At 33.7% G+C, this 26,048-nt stretch overlaps 2 protein-coding genes across 3 annotated transcripts in view; one reads left to right on the top strand and one right to left on the bottom strand.

Moving 5' to 3' along the window:
- The window catches only part of LOC143253011 (atrial natriuretic peptide-converting enzyme-like), a 61,327-nt gene extending 50,869 nt beyond the window's left edge, over window positions 1-10,458 (bottom strand). Inside the window, exon 1 of one of the 2 annotated variants that reach the window (XM_076506049.1) lies at window positions 9,893-10,458. In XM_076506049.1, coding sequence (XP_076362164.1) covers window positions 9,893-9,910 — 18 coding nt within the window. In that variant the 5' untranslated portion in view covers window positions 9,911-10,458. The remainder of the gene's footprint in view (window positions 1-9,892) is intronic. The other variant, XM_076506048.1, reaches the window with a different exon arrangement.
- An 11,371-nt stretch (window positions 10,459-21,829) lies between these two features.
- The window catches only part of mop (tyrosine-protein phosphatase non-receptor type protein myopic), a 77,868-nt gene continuing 73,649 nt past the window's right edge, over window positions 21,830-26,048 (top strand). The window contains exon 1 of the mRNA XM_076506054.1: window positions 21,830-21,983. Within this exon, the coding sequence (XP_076362169.1) occupies window positions 21,897-21,983 (87 nt within the window). The 5' untranslated portion in view covers window positions 21,830-21,896. The remainder of the gene's footprint in view (window positions 21,984-26,048) is intronic.

The raw sequence follows: 26,048 nt of genomic DNA on the forward strand, positions 1-26,048 counted from the left end.
ACCCACCGCCAAATCTTGGACTCTTCTTTTACCAACGAATAATGGGATTGACCGTCACATTATAATGTCCTAGCAAATGTGTTGAGAATTTACATTTTTTGAAGCAAAGCTATTTCCAGCAGTACTGCAATATTTTCTTGAGTATATTATGAAAATGAAAATGCATTATTCTTTATCCCATATTTTTCCGGTCCCCTAATTAAGGCCAAGCCCCAGGACTGTAATCCCCCTGACCCCCCTCTCGTCAGGACTGAGCGCAGATAAATCTCGTGTAGCTTTGCGCGAAATTCAAAACAAACCAAACCAAACTATCCATTATTTGTTTAGGTATTATCATTAAATTTATAACTCTGTATCTTAGAGAGACAGCTTTTAGAGAATAAACAGTTAAAATCGGTTACATCTTACTTCAAAGCTCACAAAAAGGCAAAGGCGTAAAACTGCATTAACAGAACCAGAACCATAGCTGTAGCATACCAAACTGTAACAAGAGAACCATAGCTGTAGTATACTTAACTGTAACAGCAGAACCAGAACCAGAACTTTAGAATATCAAACCGTAACAACAGAACCAGAACCACAGCTATTGCATACCAAACCGTAACAAAAGAGTTACAGCACACCTAAATGCCCGTGTGTGGACAACAAAGCATTGCTTTCGTTCTGGAATAACGAATGAAACAAGCTGTGATTACACAGTTCATGATAGTTTTATTGTCTTGAAATTTTTATATATACTACAGAAAGTCCTGTAAGCTGAATCCAAAACTGATATCAGTTTTCCTCCATCACTTACAAATATTCCAAAAAAACATCACACTTACTTTTATCAGCAGATAGCTCGATGTGGTTTTACTATAAGAAAACACATACACACTTACTTTTATATAAGTGATAATTTTCATTGAAACCTAGTCACATTTTGTTATGCTTAAAATGTTTACAACCATTAGCTGTAGATTTTTCTATACCAATACTGATGTGAGAGTCTTAATGGTCATTCAAGAATTCACAAGAAAAACACCGCTAGTATATAAACCGCATGACATGTCGTTTCTGGATAGTATTTGTTTGTGCGTGAACTTTTAGATAATAATTTTATTTTCAATATTATTTATTCGTCGGGCCCGGCACGGCCAGGTGGGTTAAGGCGTGCGACTCGTAATCTGAGGAATCGCGGGTTTCTATCCCCGTCGCACCAAACAGGCTCGCCTTTTCAGCCGTAGGGGTGTTATAATGTACGGTCAATCCCACTATTCGTTGGTAAAAGAGTAGCCCAAGAGTTGGCGGTGGGTGGTAATGACTAGTTGCCTTCCCTCTAGTCTTATACTGCTAAATTAGGGACGGCTAGCGCAGATAGCCCTGAAGTAGCTTTGTGCGAAATTCAAAAACAAACAAAACAGACCAATTTATCCGTCGCTGTAGTAACAAGCTGTTTTGTAAAAGACTCAGTTATATTCTGTTATATTTATGGTAAATTTGATCTATGCCAGAGGGTTTTTTCTTAACAATTAAAAATAAACCTTATGTTATAAAAGCAAAACAAAAAACGAATATTATTTTCAAAATATACGTAGTTGAAGTATGGAAAAATCCGTTTTAAAACCAAAAACCTTTTATGAAGGTTAAATTCACAGGCCTCTGTCATTGGCTTTATTGTTATTATCATATCTGCAGGCCACAGCTACTGAGCACGTTATAAACACAGACATATGAAAATTTCTATAACGTGAGTGTTTCTTTTTAAGCAGATTCCAGTGACTAAGCGGTAAGCTGAAAACACTAAAACCCAGGTATCGATCCCACTGTTGGACACAGCTCAGATATCCCATCATGCAGCTTGCTTAAACAACCATTTGTTTAAGTACCTTAGCAGTATTAATTATGTTCAAGTGGGGAAATATGCAAAAACAAAGTTTATGATATTTGTTTTGCATGAAACCAAACAAAACACAGTTCAGTGAAGAACAATACTATTCATTTACTTTGAAAACGTGAGTTTTTTACTTTGTTTTTATGTAAATTCCAAAATGTTAATCATCTTTTAACAAGAATAAATGCAACAAAAATGGAATTTCGGAATATGTTATTTTTTGTCTGTACTTCAACAATAACAAAATATTTTCACATTATGTAGTTAGTTGTTTAATAGGCACTACGTGTTATCTAAGGCATTTCTGTATCCATTTTTTTCTTTGCTTTGTTCACATACTGAATTATAAGTTGTAGAACTAAGCCTAGCCTTGAGTTATGTCAGGTTTGTTTAGAAATTACAGCAGAAACTCCCTTGAGTGAAACGTCGTTGTAAGCCGAAACTTCGCACGAGCTGTTCCCAGCATTATAGTAGATCTAGCACAAACAAGTCACGAATTTAACTCCATCACAAACGCTAGGAGCGAACTGCATGCATCTGAATCAAGGAGGTTGAGAACAATTGATTATAGAAGCACGTGATTGGCATATAGAATGTTAAGTGAAGATAATCACGAAAACAGATCCTAGTTATGCATTGGCAAGTATAGGAAGGCAGAATGTAAATGTGATACTACTGTCGCTAATCACTTGATAGACAATATTCTACTTAACAACTAGCTGAAGTACCCGTACCTTGGACGGAATTTATGAAAGGTTATCTTAGGACACGAGAAGCTTTTCTCTTATCTGTAATTCTAAAAAAAAAAAAAAGTTTATAAAAAATTGCAAACAGAAAATGTAAAACCGCAGATTTACGTGTATCTTCACATGGATCCAGAAAACCTTCATTCCATATTTGGTGAAGACTCATCCATAAGAGGTGAGATTTTGGTGAAAGAAAATGAAAAACCACCCATACAAACCGCAAAACTGAAAATGTGTGTATATTTCCGCAAAGACCTAATAAGTCTCCATACTAATTTTGGTGGAGATCCAATTGCACTCTGCGAAGTAGTTACATGAACAGACAACACAAAGCACTATTATATTTCCATAGATATCTGATATAAGCAATGATGCAAGCAGTAACACAGTTATTGACCTCAGGATCTGAGTATAATTTATTATAAAACTGAATTTTTCAGCTTTCTAAAATGTAAATCGCGTGCTTTTGCTGTAAAACAGGTGTGTGTGTTTTTTTATTTTCGCGCAAAGCTACACGAGAGCTATCTGCGCTAGCCGCCCCTAATTTAGCAGTGTAAGACTAGAGGAAAGGAAGCTAGTCATCAACACCCATCGCCAACTCTTGAGCTATTATTTTACCAACGAATAGTGGGATTGAGTGTCATATTATAAAGCCCCCACGTCTGAAAAGGTGAACATGTTTGGTGTGACTGGGACTCGAACCCGCCACCTTCAGATTACGAGTCAAACGCCTTAACCCAACTGGCCATGCCGGGCCTAAAACAGGAGGCATTGCATTTTTTTATTTCGGTGAATATTGAATCATATGTAATGTGATTGTTGTATCACTGTGATTATCTACTAGATTATATAACATGGTTGATTTATCACTGTTATCGTCTTCTAGATTATGTAACATGGTTTATTACTGTGATCATCTACTAGGTTATATAACATGATTGATTTATTACTGTTGTAATAAATAAATGAAATAACATAGTTGATTTATCACTGTGATTATCTACTAGATTGTATGACATAGTTGGTTTATCATTGTGATTATTTACTGGATTATATAACATGATAATCGCCTTTGTCTTGGTTGCAGTCAGTTGTTTGTATTTTCCAAGGTTTCGACTTGTTACATTTATACAGAGAAACTGATGCAGCACAAACTTCGATGAACTGCAGTCACAATGATGTGATGTTTGTCAACAGAAAGTTTTATTTATTTATATTAGAACTACATAGCTGCGACCATAAAAATTCTCGTGTACATCCTAAAATGATTGAAAAAACAATTACGCTTCTAATTTCGGGATGGGGAGTGACTCCCTTGTACGTCCACGGTTACACTTTTCTCTTTTGTCAAAATTATATTTATTCACATGGACATAAACTGCCTAAGAGCGGGCCCGGCATGGCCAAGCGTTTAAGGCGTGCGACTCGTAATCTGAGGGTCGCGGGTTCGCATCCCGGTCGCGCCAAACATGCTCGCCCTTTCAGCCGTGGGGGCGTTATAATGTGCGGTCAATCCCACTATTCGTTGGTAAAAGAGTAGCCCAAGAGTTGGCGGTGGGTGGTGATGACTAGTAGTCTTACACTGCTAAATTAGGGACGGCTAGCACAGATAGCCCTTGAGTAGCTTTGTGTGAAATTCAAAAACAAACAATCCTAAGAGCTTCCTGTTATTGCGATCTTAATAACTAGCTGTTGTTTCAGTCTCATGTATAATTAGCAAATATCGATTCTAAGAGTAAGAATAAATCAATATATTCTGAGAACATGTTAATGCCTTACGATCTCTTATGAGACATTCTAAACTTATAGACACCTCTACTGACATTTTACTGGGTTACAAAAAATGTTTGATTTGGGTTAGTGATGGAGGTCGCAACTTTGAACTTATTATACAAAGTGAAACAATCTGCATTAGTTTAAAGCATTCGAATACCCCCCATCAATGTTCACGAGTAATAAACTTTGCTTTTTAATTTCTATGTTATGTAATAAGCCTAAGTTTTATACGATTTTTCTGTCGTTCATAAAGTGTTGGTAAAATAAAATGAACTACCTGGCCGCCAGTAATACCACAATGATTCTTAATACTTTTATAAGCTTAACATCTTATTATGATTGTTTTGTTTGTGTACTGTTCGTCTATAGGTTTCGTATGTGAAACACTCTGTGCAATATAAAATTAATATAATCTAATTTGCCCTCTTCCTTTAGTATATTGTCAAATTATGTTATTGAGTCTGAACAGTTTAGATAGAAATTGTTGATTTGTACTTTGATGAAAAAAAGGGGTTGTGGTCATTTGATGGTCAATAGATTCAACCAGAGACTCGCCGTGAGGAGAGTTTTATGAGTGATTTTCGATATTAGATACCTCTGTAACCACGATTACTAAAGATATTACGACATTTTCGTTGCACATTGATCATTATACTAAACTCGAATTTAACATATCCCATTGTCCATCCACGCTTGTTATAAAATGTAAGTTTCCACGCCTAGAGTAAGAATGCTAATTATGCACATCTGTCTGAAGTTATAATAACAGCACTTGTTTGTATAATATTTTTGAATATACAACAAACTATCGGATAACTTCCTAAGGGTCCAATGATGTAATGTGTTTTGTATATATGTGTAGGTAATAATTTTAATATTAACCCAGTTTTTATACAATAAATAACGTGATCGTGATTATAAGCAGAAAATTATACCCAGCAAACAATAATAACTCCACCAAGTTGCTGCTGTTAAATCCAAGAACTTAAAGATACGCGTGCGTGAAATATTTAAATTCTGCTATTCACAATTATGGGATCTAAATTATGTAATAAAACGCTTTTTCATCTTGTACCACAATTTATTATCTATGGCTAGAGCACTGGGTCCCTCACGATGCACTAATGAAATGAAACATTTAGTGCTTATACTATATCGTCAAGAAAACCTCCTTAATATACTGCTTTAAGAAATTCATGTTCGTCACAACTTGTTGTGCATAGAGTGCCAGCTCCGTTCACAATTTATTGTGTAGCTGTAATGTCATGTGTAACTAGATATTAATTATCGCCACAAGTCATTGTTTAGGTAATAGAAGTAATGCCACAATTCAGGCTAAAGTCTCAGACCCGCCATTATTCGTTCTACACAGAGTGTTGAAGCCAGTTTTGAACATTAAAACATTTTTATTATTAAATATTAAACGATCAGAACGTTTCACATTGCTGTTAAGTTCGTCGCAACCAAATATATCTATTATCTATTTGTATAACGTACAAGGTTTTTTTCGATTCAGGACTAGTACCGTTTTTCTTGATAGGTCGCGGCTTCTTCAGGTGTCTCCAATATTTCAGACACACCCTAATTAGTAATAAATATTTTAGAAGCATTATAATGAGAAGTCGCAAAGTTTATGAGAAACGTTTAAAAGATTAGGCAGCACTTTCTTTTAACGTTTTACTTATAACTGTGAGTAATGCTATATGTTGAATACAATTCCATCTCTTTATATCGCTCGCTCTTCTTTTTGTTATAAATTCTTCTGGTACAGTAATAACCAATATTAACGCGATTTCGCTGCACTAGATAACGTATTTTGGACGTTTTTTGTACATAACAGGATACGCTAACATGAACATTGTACATTGTAGGATAAGTTAACATGAACGCTGTTTGTACGTAGTGGGATAAACTAAGGTGAATGCTGCTTGTATAGAGCAATGCATCTGATAACTCAAAATATTTTCAAAGCTTAAAAACAAGCTATCATAAAATTATAATTAGTATTGTATTATGTAGATCATTGTTTTGTTTTCAATGTGGTTATTATTTTGTGCTTCCAACCTGTAACTGGAATCCTGTTGCCACAATGTAAAAAATCAGAATGTTTCTACATGTAACCATCAGTATAACATATATATATATATATAAACCTGATGTGGATTAATTTGATATATAACGAGAGAGGTATGATTAAGGCATTAATTCTCAAACTTTCTCAGGACAGAGGTTCCCCCCCCCCAGAAAATCCCAGATATTGACTGAAGCTCTACTCAGTAAATCTATAAATACTGAGTACCTTTATATAATTAGGTATTTTGTGTGTTTGCTAAGGCTCTCAGTTTTAAAGCCCCTGGATTAAGGAATTTAGGAGATGGCACCGTCTGAAAACAATCGCTGGCATAAAATATACCATTACCACCCTTTTCTTGTGACTTCATAAGTCAGAGCTTCTCAAAAATGCATAATTACCAATTGATGATAGCTAAAGAGACTATTGAACGTTTTAGCCACCAAACTTGATCAATTTTAAACGTTGACCCCTCTTTTGACTACTCTTGCTGTAATCAACGTTGCATAGGTTTGCTTTTTCGTTTATCAGTTGTGATTCTTCATGTATATAACATTGGACGTTAGTGATTCAAGCTGCCGAGCTGAACGCTGATCTCGTTCTCAGGTAACAGATGTGTGTAGGTTCTTTCCGCCAGATGTTTCTTGTGCTCGAAGGAGCAGAACGACAGCTGAAACGCGGATAACAAAGCAGTTCAGATTGTCTGCGAAAGCTGAAAACAGCCAACATTAAATGATTCAAACTAAAACTTTTTTCAGAAGCTTAAGACGCGCTAACAGTTATTATTTTAACGTTCGAACTGTGAAAACTATCAACAAATTAACTGTGAATCATAAGTAACTTAAGCAACTAACTAATCGAATGTAGGACGAAAAATTCTATATATTTACATTCTAAAGGGAAAAATATATTATACTTAATCTTTTAGTGTGAGATTATTAAAACAAAAGTTAGATGCATAAAGAGATCAAAATTAATTTAAAAAATTGAAAATGTAGGCTCATATGTATTTCAGATGTATATTATAAAACACGTGACGTTGAAAAATTATGAAATTCACAATGTATATATTTTTGAAATAAAAACAACACACTCGAGTGGTATTCAGATACATAGACATATTGTAAGGTAATATAAACTTATTATCATTTCGATATTTACCATCGTAATGTTGAGTACAAGCTAAATCAAAGACAGGTAGAATAAAATATATCCCGAAATTAATTTTACAAGTATTTTGATAAAGTATTGAGTGTTTATTTCATTTTTCAGAGTTTTGACGAAGTCTCAGAAATAACATCTTATTTTTTAACCTTTTATAAATAGAAGTTTTTAATCACTTCTAGGCAAAAGTGTTAGAACAAGAGACTATTTTATCATTCTTTCCATTTTATGGAGCTAATTTTTCCATGTGATTACAGAATGTAAGTTTCAACACGATGGTAATGTTTCACTGATCCTTGTTGGCAAATGAATACTGATTATTTAGAATTCCTACTTACTTATACCAATAGCATGTCATAAGGGTTCTTCTTAAACGAACATACTGATCAAATTTAGGGTCTGAGATATCTGTCATGGTATCCCATGCAGTGTATTAACTATACAGAAGGAAGCTGGCATAGGTTTCCAGTAAATACTAGAAGAAATCAATTTAATAGCACTCCACAAATAACCCTTGATAAAAATAGTGTTTGACACTATATATTAAATTTTGTTGTCATGTAATGGTCCAAAAAGCATAGAGAATTATCAGTAGAAAAGAAAGTTTGAATAAAAGTTTTACATGACGCTTGTTAGAGTCTCCAATAAATTTATGCAGACTTGAAATGCACCCCAAACACTGTAAAGTACACCCTAGATCGTGAGATCGAGATTGTTAGATTTGAAAATAAGAAAGAAAGGGACAGAACACCTAAACTCAATGATACTGATGTTAAGTATCTTCGTTTATGTTGCCTTCAGGACAGAAGGAAAACTGCCACTGATTTCAAGCACGAGATAAACAACATGTACCAAATAACAGAAAAGTGTCCAGATCTACAGTGTCAAGAAGACTCAACGACAATGGAAATTTGGTTGTGTAGCAGTTAAAAGAAAATCTTCATTTCGATCTCCAAATATTGTTAAGAGACTGAAACTTGCCATGAAGTACAAAAACTGGACTGTTGATGATTAGAAAATAATGTCATTAGCGGAGAGGTCCAAGTTTGAAATATTTGGTCCAAAGCGTAGGTTGTACATCCTGCGGAAGAAAGGTACTAACTTAATTCGATGCATTGCACCCACCAGGAAGCATGGAAGAGGCAGTGTGATGGTTTGGGGTAATTTTCTACTGATGCAGAAAAAGTACCATCAGATACTGATCCGTCATGTTATACTCAGTGGTTTGCATATTATCGGTAAAGGATTTTACTACCAAGAAGCTAATGGCTCAAACACTCATCCAACTTATGCAAAAATTACTTATTTTTAGGAAAGAAGTTGCTGGAGTCATTCAATTGATGCAATGATCCCCACAGATCCCCTATCTGAACCCAATATGGATTTGATAGATCAGAAACTTCACAAATCAGAAGCTACTTCCAAATAATTTTTATGAAACTTGATTGGAGACATTTGGAGTAAAATCCCAACAGTCGCAACAGTGCCTGAAAGACTGTCTGCAATTATTAAAGCAAGAGAGGGGACACAAAATATTAACTGTTTGCTAAAATCAAGCACTTCCATTGAGATTCTGTTGTAATAAATGTGAATATTAATAAATGTTTGATGTTTAACGTGTGATTTGCTTTCCATTCTTCTTTTAAAGTAGCCTAAATTTAATTTTTGAATCTGTCATAACACTTTTGCTCAGTAATATATATATATATCAGATCCATTATTACGCTATTCTCTCCCGTTGTTTGGTTCTCACTAAAAAACATTAGGTTACTCTTTTTTGAAAACATAAAAGTTTAAAAATGTAATTCTGGCTGGTCTTGCAAGTTTAATGTTTTCCAAATGAATTGTAATATTTAGAAAATAAAAATTCGATTATTTTTGCTTGCTCCCAAGTAACACAGTAGTATGTCTTCGGACTTACAACGCTAGAAACAGGGTTTCGATACCCGTAATCGTCAGAGTACAGATAACCCGGTGTATAACGAACAATTCTTTCATTTAATTAGGTAATAAAATAATACAAAGTATTAATGAGGTTTTTAATACACTTATATACTATGTTCTGCTTTCAAAAATGCATCAGTTGTACAATTAATTCATCCATTACGTATATTGTAACAGTGATATCTGGCACTCGGCTCATCTTTATGGATAAACTTTACTCGGTTCTAACATTAGTGAAGTTTACAGACGTAATTAATTAATGCCTAAAATATAAGTAAAATAATTTGCTTACATACGTATAACTGAATTAATACTTACTTCAGAACTCTTCGGCATATTTATTATATTTTCTTTTTTCTCCTACTTTTCGCCCAGCCTAACTCCAATACATTAAAATCAAAACTGGCTTTCTTTTCTAACGTTCTTCGTATTTCAGTCCCGTTATGAACCGGTTTACACAATAATGAAGCTCAAGCGTGACTATAGCCGGTCACGATCAGAGGTCACAACGGGCAGAGTTAGTAGTTGAGCCCTTCAATGACCTCGGGGGACATTTACAGTTGCTCGTCAAGTGGGAGTTGGTGAGTTCATGGGTGATTGGAGCACAGATAGCCTGAAGACTGAGATTTCAAGAACTTCCGCATTCAACAAACAGAATATTATTCTACCTCAATACGAAAGGAAAGGCTTTTGAATTTTGTCAGCGTTTGGAAATTTTTCTAATAATTCTCAATCTATTTTTCCAAAGAGAATAACACTCCTGATATAGTTCGCGTTTTCAGTCCATAAAGTAAGACGAGCAACTGTTTTCTGGATCTCTAGCAACTTACTGTGGGCTGAACTTCAGACTGTGTGGTCACCTGTTCAGTTAAAACCTCTCGCTTTCCGCTTTTATAGTCAATACATGTGATCCCGCCAATAGAAATGCTTCGAGAAACCAGGCCCTAGTTCTGAAAGGTGGGGACGAAACTTGTTATTTCAGCTAGGTATAAGTCAGAGCACAATTCTTTAAAGACATCACAAGTGTGTCTCAACGTGAATTTAAAACGGCCTGCCAGCCGACCGGAACGAAGGCTGTGAGACGAAAAGTTCACACGAACATTACCATGATCCTGTTAGATCCTGGTAATTAAAAAGGCTTCACTTGTTTTGTTTCTGCTGCCACTTAACGTTACACGTTGGAGGTGGATACACATGAACAATTTGTTGTCTTAAACAATCAAAATATTTAAAAATATATATATAACATATTTCTCATCAGTCAAGGGGCTGTTCTATTAATCCTATTAGAGTTAGGACAATAATTATCAAAAATACCAACCGCAACCATTTTTTTCTGACCAAACACAAATCCTTAAAGATATAAAACAATTCACTAGTTAGAACTGTAGAAAGAAAAAAAATGATACGTAGAAATTCATGAATGAAACGCCATTTAATAGACGTTAAAAACACGTGAAGTGATTGTTTCGGCAAAAATGAAGTACCATAAAGATACTGTGTAACTCATTGATAATTACTAGTAAGTAAAAGAGCAGTCAGAGACTCAATGCTTCGTCTCAGCCATCTGAGTAGCTTCAGTTGTCGTTAATCTAGTACTAAGTACGAATAGTAGAGCGATGGAAAGAAGCGTAAATACTTTCAATGAACGTTTCGGAATCACACACACGATCAAGATTTCAAGGTTTTCGATGAAAATCGTTCTTCCTGTGCTAGCCTTAAAAATTTGCAAAAAGAAGAAAATGGGAAAAGTACCCCCTCTCCAAAATAAAAGCCAAATACTGCGTGCATTACTTGTGATTTTTCCCAAAAAAATTAATATGGCCAATACAATTTTAGTACGTTGCATTTTTGTTTAGCTTTAGAGCACCTAAATTTGTTGTTTATAAAATATTATTTGAGGGACAAGTAGTATTTTATAAATAGGAAAATAAGTTAATGACGAGAAAAATGCAGTTCTAAATTATTCTCACTTCATTCAAAATTTGTTATTACATGATGTATTGACCATATAGATAATTTGTTTTACAAAATAATAGTAACCGTGAATGTTTTACAAAAATACAGTGTAGATGGAAGAGAGAATGTGTATAACTGCTTTCATTTCCTGAATAGGGAAGCAAAATAAACGAGTATTTGGCATGTAAGGTTTACTGTTTAATTAATAACAAAGTGTTATTCCAGAATGAAATGTCTTACTGAAATACATGTTACCTTAAAATCACATAGACTTAAAGCATTATTGTTTTTCAGTAACCAACAATGAAGACAGAACTTGTCAGTTTAGTTTAGTTGGCTGTACAATGTAACGTTTTTCAGTAACCAACAATGAAGACAGAACTAGTCGGTTTAGTTAAGCAGGCTATACAATATAACGTTTTTCAGTAACCAACAATGAAGACAGAACTAGTCGGTTTAGTTAAGCAGGCTATACAATGTAACGTTTTTCAGTAACCAACAATGAAGACAGAACTAGTCGGTTCAGTTAAGCAGGCTATACAATGTAACGTTTTTCAGTAACCAACAATGAAGACAGAACTAGTCAGTTTAGTTAAGCTGGCTATACAATATAACGTTTTTCAGTAACCAACAATGAAGACAGAACTAGTCGGTTCAGTTAAGCAGGCTATACAATGTAACGTTTTTCAGTAACCAACAATGAAGACAGAACTAGTCAGTTTAGTTAAGCTGGCTATACAATATAACGTTTTTCAGTAACCAACAATGAAGACAGAACTAGTCATTTTAGTTAAGCTGGCTATAAAATGTAACGAGAATCGTTACCTTTAGCAGTGGTGCTTGGATTTGAAATGTTGTTCGCCTCCAAGCCTCAGCAGAATATATCGCTATACAATGTTCAAACGTTGGCACGTACTGTTAAATTCTTCAAAATTCTTAGAGAATGCTTCATAACTAAACTGTCAATAAATTGGTGTTTGAAACGTTTTTCATATACAGCTCTTCCACTTGTTTGAGTTTTTTTAAGTTTCATTTTGGCAAAATCTTGACTGGTTTGTTGAACTCCGAACAAAGCTACTCGATGGCTGTCCATGTCAGCCATTCCTAATTTTAAAGTGATGAACAAGAGAGAAAATTGCAAGTAAACAGCACTAACCACCAACAGCTAGACTACTTTTTTTTATCAATGAAGAGTTGAATTGGCTCTTCCGCCCTCAAGACTAAAAAATCGAACATAATCGTTAATGGAATTGGGTCAGTGATCTATAGATCTCGAGTTCAGCGCCCTGACCACCTTACCATGTCACGCCCTTGTGTTTTAATAACACATTTTGTTACTTAAGTATACGAGTAACACATTGGTATAGTGTGCTTGCTCAATAATTGCAATTCGTATGAATGAAAATCTACAGCAGATAAGGTTCAAATTTAGGTTTCGATACCAACTACAGGCAGAGCACACATAACTCATTGTGTAATTTTTTGTTTAATAGCAACAAAAACCTTCACAATTATCTCCCAGTGGTACAATGGTATGTCTACTGGACTTAAAATGCTAGAAACTGGATATTTTTCGTTCACCCTATTGGGCACATAGCCCATTCTGTGACTTTGTGCTTAATTATAAAGAAACCTTCACAATTATTTCAAGTAATATTGGTATTTTACACAAAACAAAATTATTCAAGGAATGAAAGACAGACTATTCTATACCTACTTCATTGATGAGCACGTGGAGTAAAAGCTTAGTAGTATTATATACTTATTATCCCCTTATACAGCTTCTTATAGAATATTTATGCATAAAACTATGTTTAATTCAAATGCGCTTTCAAAAACTGTTTGCAATATTTGATCATTATTTTGTTGTTGGGCATCCAGTACATTTTTTATCTTGTTTTTAATGGACATATACTTTTCAGATTCTTTATATAGGAACTTCATAATTCAGTTTTTCGATTTTTCAGCAGCATTTAAATTTTGCGTCACCTGCGATTAACGTACACTCCGACACCCAACGAAGGCCAAGCGCATGTTTTACTAACTGAGCTAAAGGATAACCTTAGTTTGGCTTTTAAAACCTCGTGGGTAATGTGCTCGACTTGCAATCTGAGGTTCGAATTCTCGTCACACCAAATATGCTGTGGAGGCATTATAATATGATTGTCAATCCCGTTTTTCGAAGGAAAAATCACAGGAAGAACCTTGATTCAGAAATGTTGTTCACCAGTTTTCAATCTTTCATGTTCTTCAATACTTTATGTCGGTCTACATAAATATGTAGCTTAGCAACAGATGTTGCCCTGCCTTTACGGTTAAGAGTTTAATCATTGTTAACAGTCAGTGTCAATCCCACTCTTCGTTGGTAAAAGAATAGCCAAAGAGTTGACAATGGGTGATATTGGCTAGCTGCTTTCCTTCTAATCTATCACTGCTAAATTATGAGCGATTTGCACAAATAGCCCTCGTGGAGCTTTATGCGAAAAGAAGACTATATACTTTTTGACAATTCAAATACCACGTCAATAAACTATAGAAATGAATGAAATGTGGAAAGGAAAGGAAAACACATTTTTTGTTTGTTTTTTTTTACTTTTAAAAATTTTCCAATAGCCATTTTCAACCAAAACAATTTCATTACCTTTTCGAACATCAATAAAGAACTCATAACTGGAGGAAGTTACAAGAGTGAATAATGTTCCATGTAAGTAAAATCCGTTAAAAGTATGTTTCGGATTTTACTTACATGTAACTTTATTCACTTGATTAATTGTCTCGCAATTTTGTGTTAATAAAGGCTTTAACGAAACCAAAATGTGGAAACGCATACACATAATTTATTCCCATGTGACTAAGCCTTATTGTTCTCTATTTTTGTGAGTTAGAACCAACACCCAAATGGAACTAGTACTTTTATTTTAAAGTGGATTTAGGCACTGTTGTCTTTATGCGTGCTGAGGTTTCTATTGAATTCTTCTTTGTTTTTCTTGGTTTCGAGACGACGTTTTGGTTGTTATTCTTAATTCTTTATTTGATGAAAAAGCATTTATGAAGCTTAAGTCGTCATTTCGAAACCATGAAAAAATGGCAAAAGCTCATAGGAAACTTCTTTCAGAAAGGGCTATAAGTTTGAGACGATGTTTCGATTTATATTCTCATCTCTTTATCTGATGAAAACTGTAAATAAATGGCAAAATTTCGTAGGAAACTTACTCTACTCTAGAACATCGCCCCAAACGATTGTTTTTAGTTAGTCAATGGCCAGTGTAATATTACTAAATCTAATTTTCATTTAACTTTATAGATAAACTGTAGATGGACAACAATGTGAGAAAAGTAGGTAGTTGGAGGAGAGACCCACAGGAAAAAAAAATTGTTGACCCATAAATGATATTCACCACTTTTCAATCTGATATGATATCTTTCACATTCTTCAGTACTTTATGTCGGTCTACATAAGTATGTAGCTTAGCAACATATATAATCCCGTCTTTACTGTTAAGAAGTTAATCGCTGTTAATAGTCGGTGTATTTGTTTACAGTCACAAAAATTAATTAAACTTTCGGTAAGAGTGAGTCACATCAAACGTTTAAGTCAAGACAAACGATATTATCGTCATCTTACAAAGGTTGCAGAGGAAGAAAAGTCTGCAAAACCCAGTTAAAATTTTCATGTTGATTAATAGATATTTCAGAACAAATATTCAAATGAAATAAAATTTTTCTACGTTCCAGGGAAAAATAAAAGTGAGAAAACTCAATAACAATATGATATGACTTATATGTCACTAACATTGTTACCTCATTCAGAACGCATTATCAGTATTACATGACTGATTGAAGTGTCCGTTCCCTGGACGGAAGTTATGTAAGTCCGTAATTAAAGAGAAGTTGTCTTAAGGCATGAAAAGTTGCATCACTTATATGTAATTGTAAACACGAAAACAACACTCATAAAAGCTGTAAAATGTGAAACCATGAGTTTACATGAATCTCCACATTGACCCAACAAACTTTCATGCCAAAGTTGGTAAAGATCCACTGTAACAGATTAACTTTTGTACATTTATTTTAGTGCCTCCGTTTGTTTCAGTGTAGTTTCATATTTGTACGTGAGATATATTGTTTACTGTGTATTGCGCAAATCCCACCTGTTCTTGAAATTTGTAGAAGATTCTTAGCAGTAAGAATCAACAATACTTGTTTTACGAAAACGCTGGCGTGCTTGAAATTGTTGAAACTTAGAGAAATTCACGCGAGTGCTATATAAAACCGACACACCGGAAGAAGAAGATTGTTACTGGTCAGCTACATTCAGAAGCTATAATTGTGATTAGCACTTATTAAGCTGAAAACCAGCTAGCTTAATCGAGGTGTGACAACATGAGATCAGAATTAACTTGCTTGTCGTGGACCTGGATCGTCAACAAAATATTTAGTTCTAAACCGGATTTTAGACTCAGTATCATCTGCAAATTTTAAAACTCTGGTATATACACCCTCATTTGTAATAACTGTTAGTGATAACCGTTATTTTAAATTGTATTGATTTTATGTTTGTATGTTAAAATATATTCGTGTTAAAAAGAAACTTGTGTGTATCAATCTTGCTGGCAAATAACATAAATTTGATACACATTAACATTTAATCAATTTCTAAGTTCAAATTTCTGGTTATATGTAACATACGTAACAATAAATCGGAGACTCGTCCGAAATAAATAATAATAAGTAACACTATCTACAGGAGGAGAAGCAATGGCAAAGGAACGCGCATAAAAACCTCTGAATTGAAAATTTCTATGTACCTTCTCATGAACCAAGGTAACCTCCATCCCAGTTTGGTGAAGATCCATCCACATTCCCCGAAGTAGTTGCATGGACATACAACACACAATAGACAGTACTTACGATGACGCAAAATCCACTTGAAGTAAAAATGTTGACCAGAAGATGACCCACAAAGGTCCAAACATTGTTCTGTACTTTATTTTAATTAAAGTTTTGATACCCATAACAGCCGTCTTTAGAACACAATAGACAGTACTATTATATTTATATAGATTCCGAACTCAATAAAAAGTATTATATAAAAAAATAAGATCTCTCATTAATGAAGTAATCAGTTCTGCTCAAAGAATCGAAATGTTCGCCGTTTAATTTATGCACGTTAAATAGTTGCTATTACAAAGCCGTTAGAGTGCGCTCATTTAACAAAAATGTAGTTGAAGTTGTGTTACCTAATCAGATAACTCTCAAATACTATCTTTCTTTCACCTAAAAATACAAACATGATCAGTTGAATATCATATAACTTAATTTATGACAACGTGTGTACATGCTTTATATAATGATGATATTTTGTCTAAATTTTCGAAGCTAAAATTTCAATCAAAATAATCTATTTGTTACAAAGTTAATATCTATGGGATAAAATAATCTGGTGCTTTACACTCTTAAATTTGTACAAGCATGTCTGTATGATGTTTGTCCATACTGTTTTTTTTGTTTTTTGTATCAATGTTTCCCAAGTTTTCTCTCGTCTTGGAACTTTATATATTTATGCATCAAATTCAAAGACTAAAAATCAATTGATAACTAGAAAAATACGAGAATTATACACTGATACTAATTTAAAACAAAGCGTATATTCTAATATTACAGAATGAGATAAACGAGTTCTAAAAAACGCTTCCATTTAATGGCATCGTACATTAAAGAAAGTTTGATATGTTTGTCGCCATCTATAGACAATGTATTAAATTAATTTGACTATTATTCTAAAGGAACATTAAAATATATCAAATATATAGTTATATTTTATTTTTAAAAATATTCTGAAAAAGAATAGTCATTAAATATATATATACACGGTTATGGAAATGACGACGGAAACGTATAATAGACACGCACACAGACAAGAGTCGCCATCAACGAGGAACAGCAAAGGATGGTGGATTTATTAATCATACAAATATCATTCTTGAAAATACAAAAGTAAAATGAAAAAAATGTACAATGCTACAGTATTTCGCATTTGAACTTTTTGCTTTGCACATGGCATTACATAAATGTAAGACTGTAGACTATTGTTCAAATGTATTACTTTGCTTCTCACAGTTCAGCCAAGTTGTTTAAACTCCTTTTAATATTTCAGAGTTTAGATAAACCTATATCTCAAGAATATTCATATCAGAACTACGTGCTGGTTAAGCCAATGGTTATGAGTTTTCGTTGGCCTCTTTACTGCCAATATATCTTCCTATTACATTTGCTACAGGCTTGGGATTATTGTCTTACTGGAAGATTAGTTCCTGACAAATGTGTCGTGGATTTTATGAAACGGCGTGATGGAACAAAATTTGCTGGAACTTATCAGTAGTTAAGGCGCAATAAATTCTGTGTATACTATTAACGTCATTGGCTGAGACACAGCTAAACATAAGATAATCATACTGTCCTCTTTTCCATCTTCGAGCAAACTGTCGTTGAATGTTGATGAAAAAGTGATTTTTTTAGATTCATCTGTAAAGAGTATATATCTCTAAATCAGTTTGTAGTCCAATGCTTAGTTTGATTACCTTTACTCAGGGTCGGTTTTCGAACAGATACATGTCCACTGAGACCACTTCGTGCTATTGTGTAACTTACAGTTCTCGTGATAAACTTCATAGCAAGATGTTCTCGATAGTTTTCTGTGGCATAAAAAACACTGACTTCTTTAACATCACTTTTTAAAAACTTAGATTTTCTGCTTCGACACTTCTGCTATTAACGGTGCCAGTTTTACCATTTTGGACACAATTATTATTCAAAAACGGAATCGTGATAATATTTTTTGTTTAAAGTATTCTTTACCAGCTAAATTTTAATTTCCACATGCTGGTCTTGCAATGTTTATGGAAATGATTAAATCAACTAGTTGTTTGTTGAATTTTGCGCAAAGCTAATCGAAGGCTATCTTCATTGGCATTTTGGACCCACCGTTATTTTTAAATTGATTAACTAAAGAAAATCAGATAGTTAACACCATCAAACACTTATTTTTGAGCTAGTAGTTATCAACAAATGGTGGTATTGGCTCTCACGTTACAATGCTCTCATGATTGAAATGGAGATTACGTTTAGCAACTGATTTCGGTCCTTTGATGCACAGATTACTAGTCGAGCTTCACAATAGCCACACCATACCAACTGGACTGGATACTTCTACCGAAAATACTGTGACTTCATGTTGTTTTTTAAAATTATATATGGGTGTGACACTTTCTGATTAGTTATATGATAACCAATAATTTATCAATAGATGCTCTTGAAATCTGGTGCCACCGTATGTGAAGTAAAAGCACATCCACTGAAAATGTGTGATAGTTTGGACTACCACAGTTTGAGATATAGAAAATCGGTAAACTATCACTTCTGTTAATTACACACACTGTCCTACAGCAGGTGGCCAGGGTCGCGGATTCGAATCCCCGTCCCACCAAACATAATCGTCCTTTCAGAGTCATTATGTGACGGTTAATCATACTATTCGTTGTTAAAAGAGAAGCCCAATGGTTAGCAGTAGGAAGTGATGACTAGTTATTTTCCATCCAGTAATTCTAGTAATGTAATTAGAAATCGTTTAGCATAAATAGTGATGCTTGATACTGCTGTACCAATTGTATGGAGGCAATGACAAAAAACTGTTAATCTGAATTTCATGGTTTAATATAAGAAAGCTAATAATATTATTTTACAGAGGAAGACCTACCACCGTATATTTTAAAGAATCTGGTTGGTTCTGCAAAGTAAAGATCTGTTCTGAATAATAGGATTGCGCTTCTAAGCTAATGTAGTTGCTATCGAGTATCACCTTCTTACTTATGTAGTTTGCTGGTGTGTACTGACAAATTGCCATGATATCTAATTAAAAACACCTTACGTGTAAAAAAATAAGGTTCGTCTCCCCCCCAAGAAAAGGATTGAATGTACGACTTAAATGAATGTTTGTTTCGATTTCTCGGAAATTTACACGAGGATTATCTGGGCTAGCCGTCCCTAAATTAGTCAACACCACCAACCACTAATTGAACTGCTCTTTTACCAACGATTGTTGTTTGTTTGTTTTGGAATTTCGCACAAAGCTACTCGAGGGCTATCTGTGCTAGCCGTCCCTAATTTAACAGTGTAAGACTAGAGGGAAGGCAGCTAGTCATCACCACCCACCGCCAACTCTTGGGCTACTCTTTTACCAACGAATAGTGGGATTGACCGTCACATTATACACCCCCACGGCTGGGAGGGCGAGCATGTTTAGCGCGACGCGGGCACGAACCCGCGACCCTCGGATTACGAGTCGCACGCCTTACGCGCTTGGCCATGCCAGGCCTTTTACCAACGAATAGTGACAGAGTCTGGACATTATAACGCCCCATGTCTTAAGGGGCAAGAATATTTAGTGTGACAGGGATTCGAACCAGTGACCCTCAGACTGTAAGTCAAACGCCATAAGCACCTGGCCATGCCAGGCTGTTAAAGGATTGAAATAAAAACTGGCGGTCAAACTGGTAGCTATACTAATAGCATTGGTATGAATTTTACATCAAATATTTATTCATCGGTTAACTAGGTCGCACCTTTTGTCATGCTCCCAATTGAACAATAAACGCGGCCTGTCTAACTAATGAATGAATATTTGCGATATAATTCTTATTAATGCAATAATTTTAGCTACCAGTTTTGTCGCTCATTTTGATTACATTTCTCTAAATCACACCCTTTTTTCAACTTCACATGTTTTTGACTTGAGTCAACTCTAAAATTTCGCTTACAATTCTTAAGATCAGATACATTGACGTGGGAAAAAAGAGAAAATTTGTTTTTAATTTAAATTTTAAAAGTATGATCCAAAGCAGAATAAATACAAAGGAAATATGTGATAAGTCTACTGCTTCTAGTAAATAATAAGAAATATTTGAATAACAAATATCTTACCCTTTACCGTAACATCAGTTTATTTTTTTATAGGTTTGCGAAGTAGGGCTGTATTAGGTAAAACATAGCAATCCTTAATATAATGCGTGTTTGTTGTTTTATTGTTCATATTGGAATATTCCCCCGCTGGTACACTGGTAAATCTACAGATTTACAACGCTAAGATCAGGGAGTTCGATTGCCGTCGGTAGACTCAGCAAGTAGTCAGAAGTGGTTTTGCTATGACGAAATACTCATATTAAAGTATTATTTATTCATTTAGATATAATTTTTATTTCTTTACATGGTCTAGATTTCAAAAATTAAAAGTCATTTGTAATGTGGTAAGATGAAAACATGAATGTAGTATGTTGTATAGTTAATAGCTAATGTGTCTTTCGCGAAAACAAATATCTATGGAATAAATTAGGTTATTTAGATAAAATATTCATTCGTGGTTTAAATACATTTATTTATTGCTAAGTCCGAGCTTTAATTACTCCTTGGACTTAAAAACCCTTAAAAAGTAGAAAGCATTAATTGCAATGAAAAGGGCCTGGCATGGACAAGCGCGTAAGGCGTGCGACTCGTAATCCGAGGGTCGCGGGTTCGCGCCCGCGTCGCGCTAAACATGCTCGCCCTCCCAGCCGTGGGGGTGTATAACGTGACGGTCAATCCCACTATTCGTTGGTAACAGAGTAGCAAGAGTCGGCGGTGGGTGGTGATGACTAGCTGCCTTCCCTCTAGTCTTACACTGCTAAATTAGGGACGGCTAGCACAGATAGCCCTCGAGTAGCTTTGTGCGAAATTCCAAAACAAAACTGCAATGAAAAATTAAATTATATACTGCTTTCCTAATGTTTCTAACTAAAGAAAAGTAACATATATTTGAATGTTATAAATAATGATATATAACTTGATATTATTTATAACACATGGGAAAACATTGTTTAATTTAGAGTTTCAATTAAATCTGTTATAATAATGATATTAAATTTGTTCGTTTTGAATTTCGCACGAAGCTACTCGAGGGCTATCTATGCTAGCCGTCCCTAATTTAGCAGTGTAAGACTAGAGGGAAGGCAGCTAGTCATCACCACCCACCGCCAACTCTTAGGCTACTCTTTTACCAACGAATAATGGATTGACCGAACATTATAACGCCCCCACGGCTGAAAGGGCGAGCATGTTTGGCACAACGGGAATGCGAACCCGGGACCCTCAGATTACGAGTCGCACGCCTGGCCATGCCGGGCCTGATATTAAATAAAATTTATTATTAATGAAATACACATGGGGCAAGGTAAACAGTTATGGGTATGTATGTGTACACATGTTCAAGGTTTTGTACGCTAGATGTCAGACTAAATAAACGTCATAATTGTGCTGTTGGAGTCATGCGAAAATGGAGGCTGTTCCGAGGTTACCAATGTTATCATGCGAATTAAAAATAAGCCCATCACCATCTGATTTTGGCCCGCCTTTAAAAAAGGTAAAATGCAATACGTAAGGATTGAAATCATGTTTTGGACATTCAGCACTTAAAAATTATAATTATAAAAACCGAGTCAACTGATATGTAATGTATCATTTTTATGTATAACTAAATGAGTACGACTACTTCAGGTATTAGTATTATACTTACCGTGTTGATATATGGCGACAATGTTTTGTAGAACAGTGGTTAAGTTTAATATTCACGTGACTTTTGTTACGCATGTAAATAACAGATCAATTTAAAGATGCTAATAGATTGTGGGACTCAAGCAACGACAAGGCTTTTCATATTAATTTCCCCAGTAAAATTAAGTGTCGGATACTCATCCATTTCTAGTGGTTTTGTTGGTAACCCAAGGATATTGCAATTCTTGATCATAAAGTCAGAATATCTTAAACGTCATTATATTTATCGAAGTTAGTGTAATGTGTAATAATAACAAAAATATAATGTTTATAATGCGTAAGGTGTTTTTTGTTATATAAAAATTGCTTTTTCACTGGGAAAATCTCTACAAGTACCTCATATTGTACTCATTTGTGGTAACCATTTAGTTTAAAGCTATTACAGTGTGATTATATAAATTTAGAACATTGACTATTCATTGTTTATAATGATAAAATTTAACAGTGTTCTGCTTAGAAATTACAATGTTGTTTCAGAGGCTGCCTGATCTTATTTTACTTATATTTGTAGTAATGTTCTCTTCCAACATATGCTGTGGTAATACTAAAAGTAAGGTCAGTCATGATCATTTATGTTGTCCTTGGATGCATGTCAACAGGACACAAACTCAGTTCTAGTAAAAGCAAAACCCATTTATGAGTTTTATGGAAGCTGATTATGGGCAAACGTTTGCATCTAAGTCAGTAGCAATGCCCATGCTATGAAAATAGTTGGTTGCCACTATTTTAGTGACTGTGTATATTGTAAACCATGGGACATAAAAATGTGTACCTGCAATCATATTATTCTAGATGTAGGTTATACTTGAAACACATGCTGCATTAAGAACATTTATATTTCTCTGACAAATGTACTTATTTTAGGATTTTATTAGAGTAAAAAGAATAGAGAAATTTTTTACAACATGTTCAGTGTCAGAACTATAGTGACTATACTAGTGTTGTCATAAAACAATGATTTACCCAAGCTAATAAAAATAATAGATGGTATATTTTATTTTTAATATATTTCTGTTGCAGGCATCATGATAAATCTTAGAATTGAATTGTAAAGGTTTTTCTATAGGGTATATCTTTTGTTATTCTCAGTCATTTCTTATCCAGGGTGTTCTCAAATATTAGGGATGTACTATCAACCCATATTAAAAAAACATCTTTGGAAATGCTACATAATCTAGGAGCAATTAGAAGCTGACAGTTAAATTTGCTTTAGTGCAAAGAATGATTTCATTACTGCTTGTCACTAGAAGTTGACTGTTGCAAATTTTGTGAGTTTTACAGTACTTGTAAATTTGAAGACTGAATTTAGAGCAATGCCATATCCTTAATTTAAAATCAATTAAATTAGTTACAGGAAATTTATATCTCATTCATATACAATTAATATTACAAGTACTGTACTACATTAGGAAAAGACTGTTCATTGCTTTAAGTTTAGTTTCATGGATTATGCTGAAACAACTAAATATGCTTTAAAATTATTATTCCAATCATGTTTTAAATAGTTATGATTCCATTATTATTGCCATAAAAGTATAGGGCAAGTATAAAAACAGGTGGTGATTAATTATTCTTTAAATTAATCTAATGTAATGATTGCTGATTAACATAAATCATGAATAGTTTATCTCACATTTACATTGGCATTCTGTGCTAATGCTGGGTGCAAAGCATGACAAGAGTGGTAGTATATGGTGGATTTTATGCACAGAAAGAACACTCATGATTCTAGTGATATCTAATGAAAAATAGGCAAAATTTAGTGTTTTAAGTTGTATACTTAGAACAAAATCTTCATAAATAAAAATTCATTTCATAATTAGCAAAAGGAACATATGATAAATATTTCAGTAACATGTCAGCACACAGTAGGTTAATTAGTAGCTTTAATATAATCATGTTTATTGAAAAATATTGAAATATTTGACATACTAAGGAATATTTAACCTACAGAAAAACAAAGCGTCCAGTACGATGGTGTAAAATGCAGACACATATTGATAAAGGGATGTAAACTGCATTTAATATTGATGAGAAGTGAAAATAATTATGTATATTTTATTATTTTATTGCCTTTTTTTAAAGATTTCATCTGGATGATTTTATTATTTATGGTTTGTTACTTTTGTATATGAACTTCAGTTACTTGGGTCTTCCTGGTTTTGTTACTGGCTAGTTGGACTCAAGTCAAAATACTGATGTTTAGTTTGTTGTATGTTTGTATTTCAAAATCTTTGAAGTATTTTGATGCTTTTCAATAAATTATGTCATATTATTACATCATGTTTCCGACTTTTTACTAAAATGTTTTTTTCACTACTTATAGCCCTTTTGTGAGAGTTTCTTTTTATTGTCATACAATCCATGGTGAATGTACTTTATGGTTTAAACAAAAATCTTGAAGTTTAGCATTGAGCAATTCTTTGAGTGAGAATCTATGGCATGCTGTTTTATTCTATTGGAAAACTGTTCAGTAATATCAATATTAATTTCATTAAATACCTTCGAATAGAATACAATGACAGTAATAGTAGAAACATAAAATGGCTACTTTATGCATAATATTTTTATATGATAAGGAATGATGAACACTTGATTATTAAAGTCATGAGAAAAGATTTATTGTTAGTGAATTGAAGTGAAATAGCTTTCTCATGCATGATTGGATGCAGTCTACCTCTGGGGTAAAATTGCATTATGGACTTCAAGAAAAAATTGCAGTAAATAAATTAGTTTTTCATTTTCTGAATTGTTTTTCACCATAATGTGGCACTTGTATCCCTCTAGAAAGAAAGTCATAATAGTTTTGAGAAAAAAAAACACTCTTTGTCTTTGTAACTTGAATGAATTTTTTTTTATTTTTTGCCAAATAGTTTCTCATCTTTCACAGAAAATATATCTCATGTTTCATTTAGAAGTTTGACTTTACAAAGCTGAAATAAACAGAATTACTCATATTGATAGAAGCAGAAGGTAACATCATAAGAACAAAATGAGAAAAGCTGTTTGTAAACAACTTCCACCACAATAACAGTCCTGATTTTTTTCAAATTATGTGATAAGCATGCTTTAGAATTTTATATTTCATCTGAATTATGATGTTAAAGTATGACAGGAAATTTTTTTTGTACAAGACAAGGTAGGCTTGGCTAAATAATCTTGCACTCAACCACAATGTTTGCTTGCAAGCCCACTGTGTTAGTCTTAAGTTTACCTCATCTTGTTCCTCAAAAAAACCTTTTTAATTATCATACTGCAGTTTCTTAATTGAAATAAAATACAAAATAATAAAGCCAGCTTAACAACAAATTCAGGAATGGGAATCTGTTCATAAACATATTTTCTTCTACAAACTCTAAGCTTTAGTAACTGTTCAGATTTGCGGGCAAGTTTCAGCTGAATTAAAATATAGATTAGGCTTAAACAATAGAAAAACAGAAGATCTTTCAGTAAATTTGTAGTTTACTAACCTATGATTTTCAAACATTTACATCATACCATGGCAATTGAGATTGAATTAAAGTGATTAATTTAAATTGATAAAAGTACATTTGTTTGAAACTATTTTGACTTTTAAGAGAGTTATAAGTGACATGTTATGCTCAAAGAATTCAGGAGATTCACAGACACTAATGTTTTTGTTTGGATCATGCTGAAATAATGAACTCAAAATTCTCAACTTTTCTTGTTCAGGTATAAAATTAATTGAATAAAATTGTTTTAGTGAATAAATTTTGATGTTTTTTTAATGCGTAGAAGAATGATTACATGTGTATTTTCTGTAATGTTTTAAAATTATTACATAACGTATAATTTCAAATAGTCTGAAACTGAGGTAAATTATATTTTATAGTTAAAAGGTAAATAAATGTCA

Source organism: Tachypleus tridentatus, chromosome 6, assembly GCF_004210375.1.
Source record: "Tachypleus tridentatus isolate NWPU-2018 chromosome 6, ASM421037v1, whole genome shotgun sequence".
Lineage (NCBI taxonomy): Eukaryota > Metazoa > Arthropoda > Merostomata > Xiphosura > Limulidae > Tachypleus > Tachypleus tridentatus.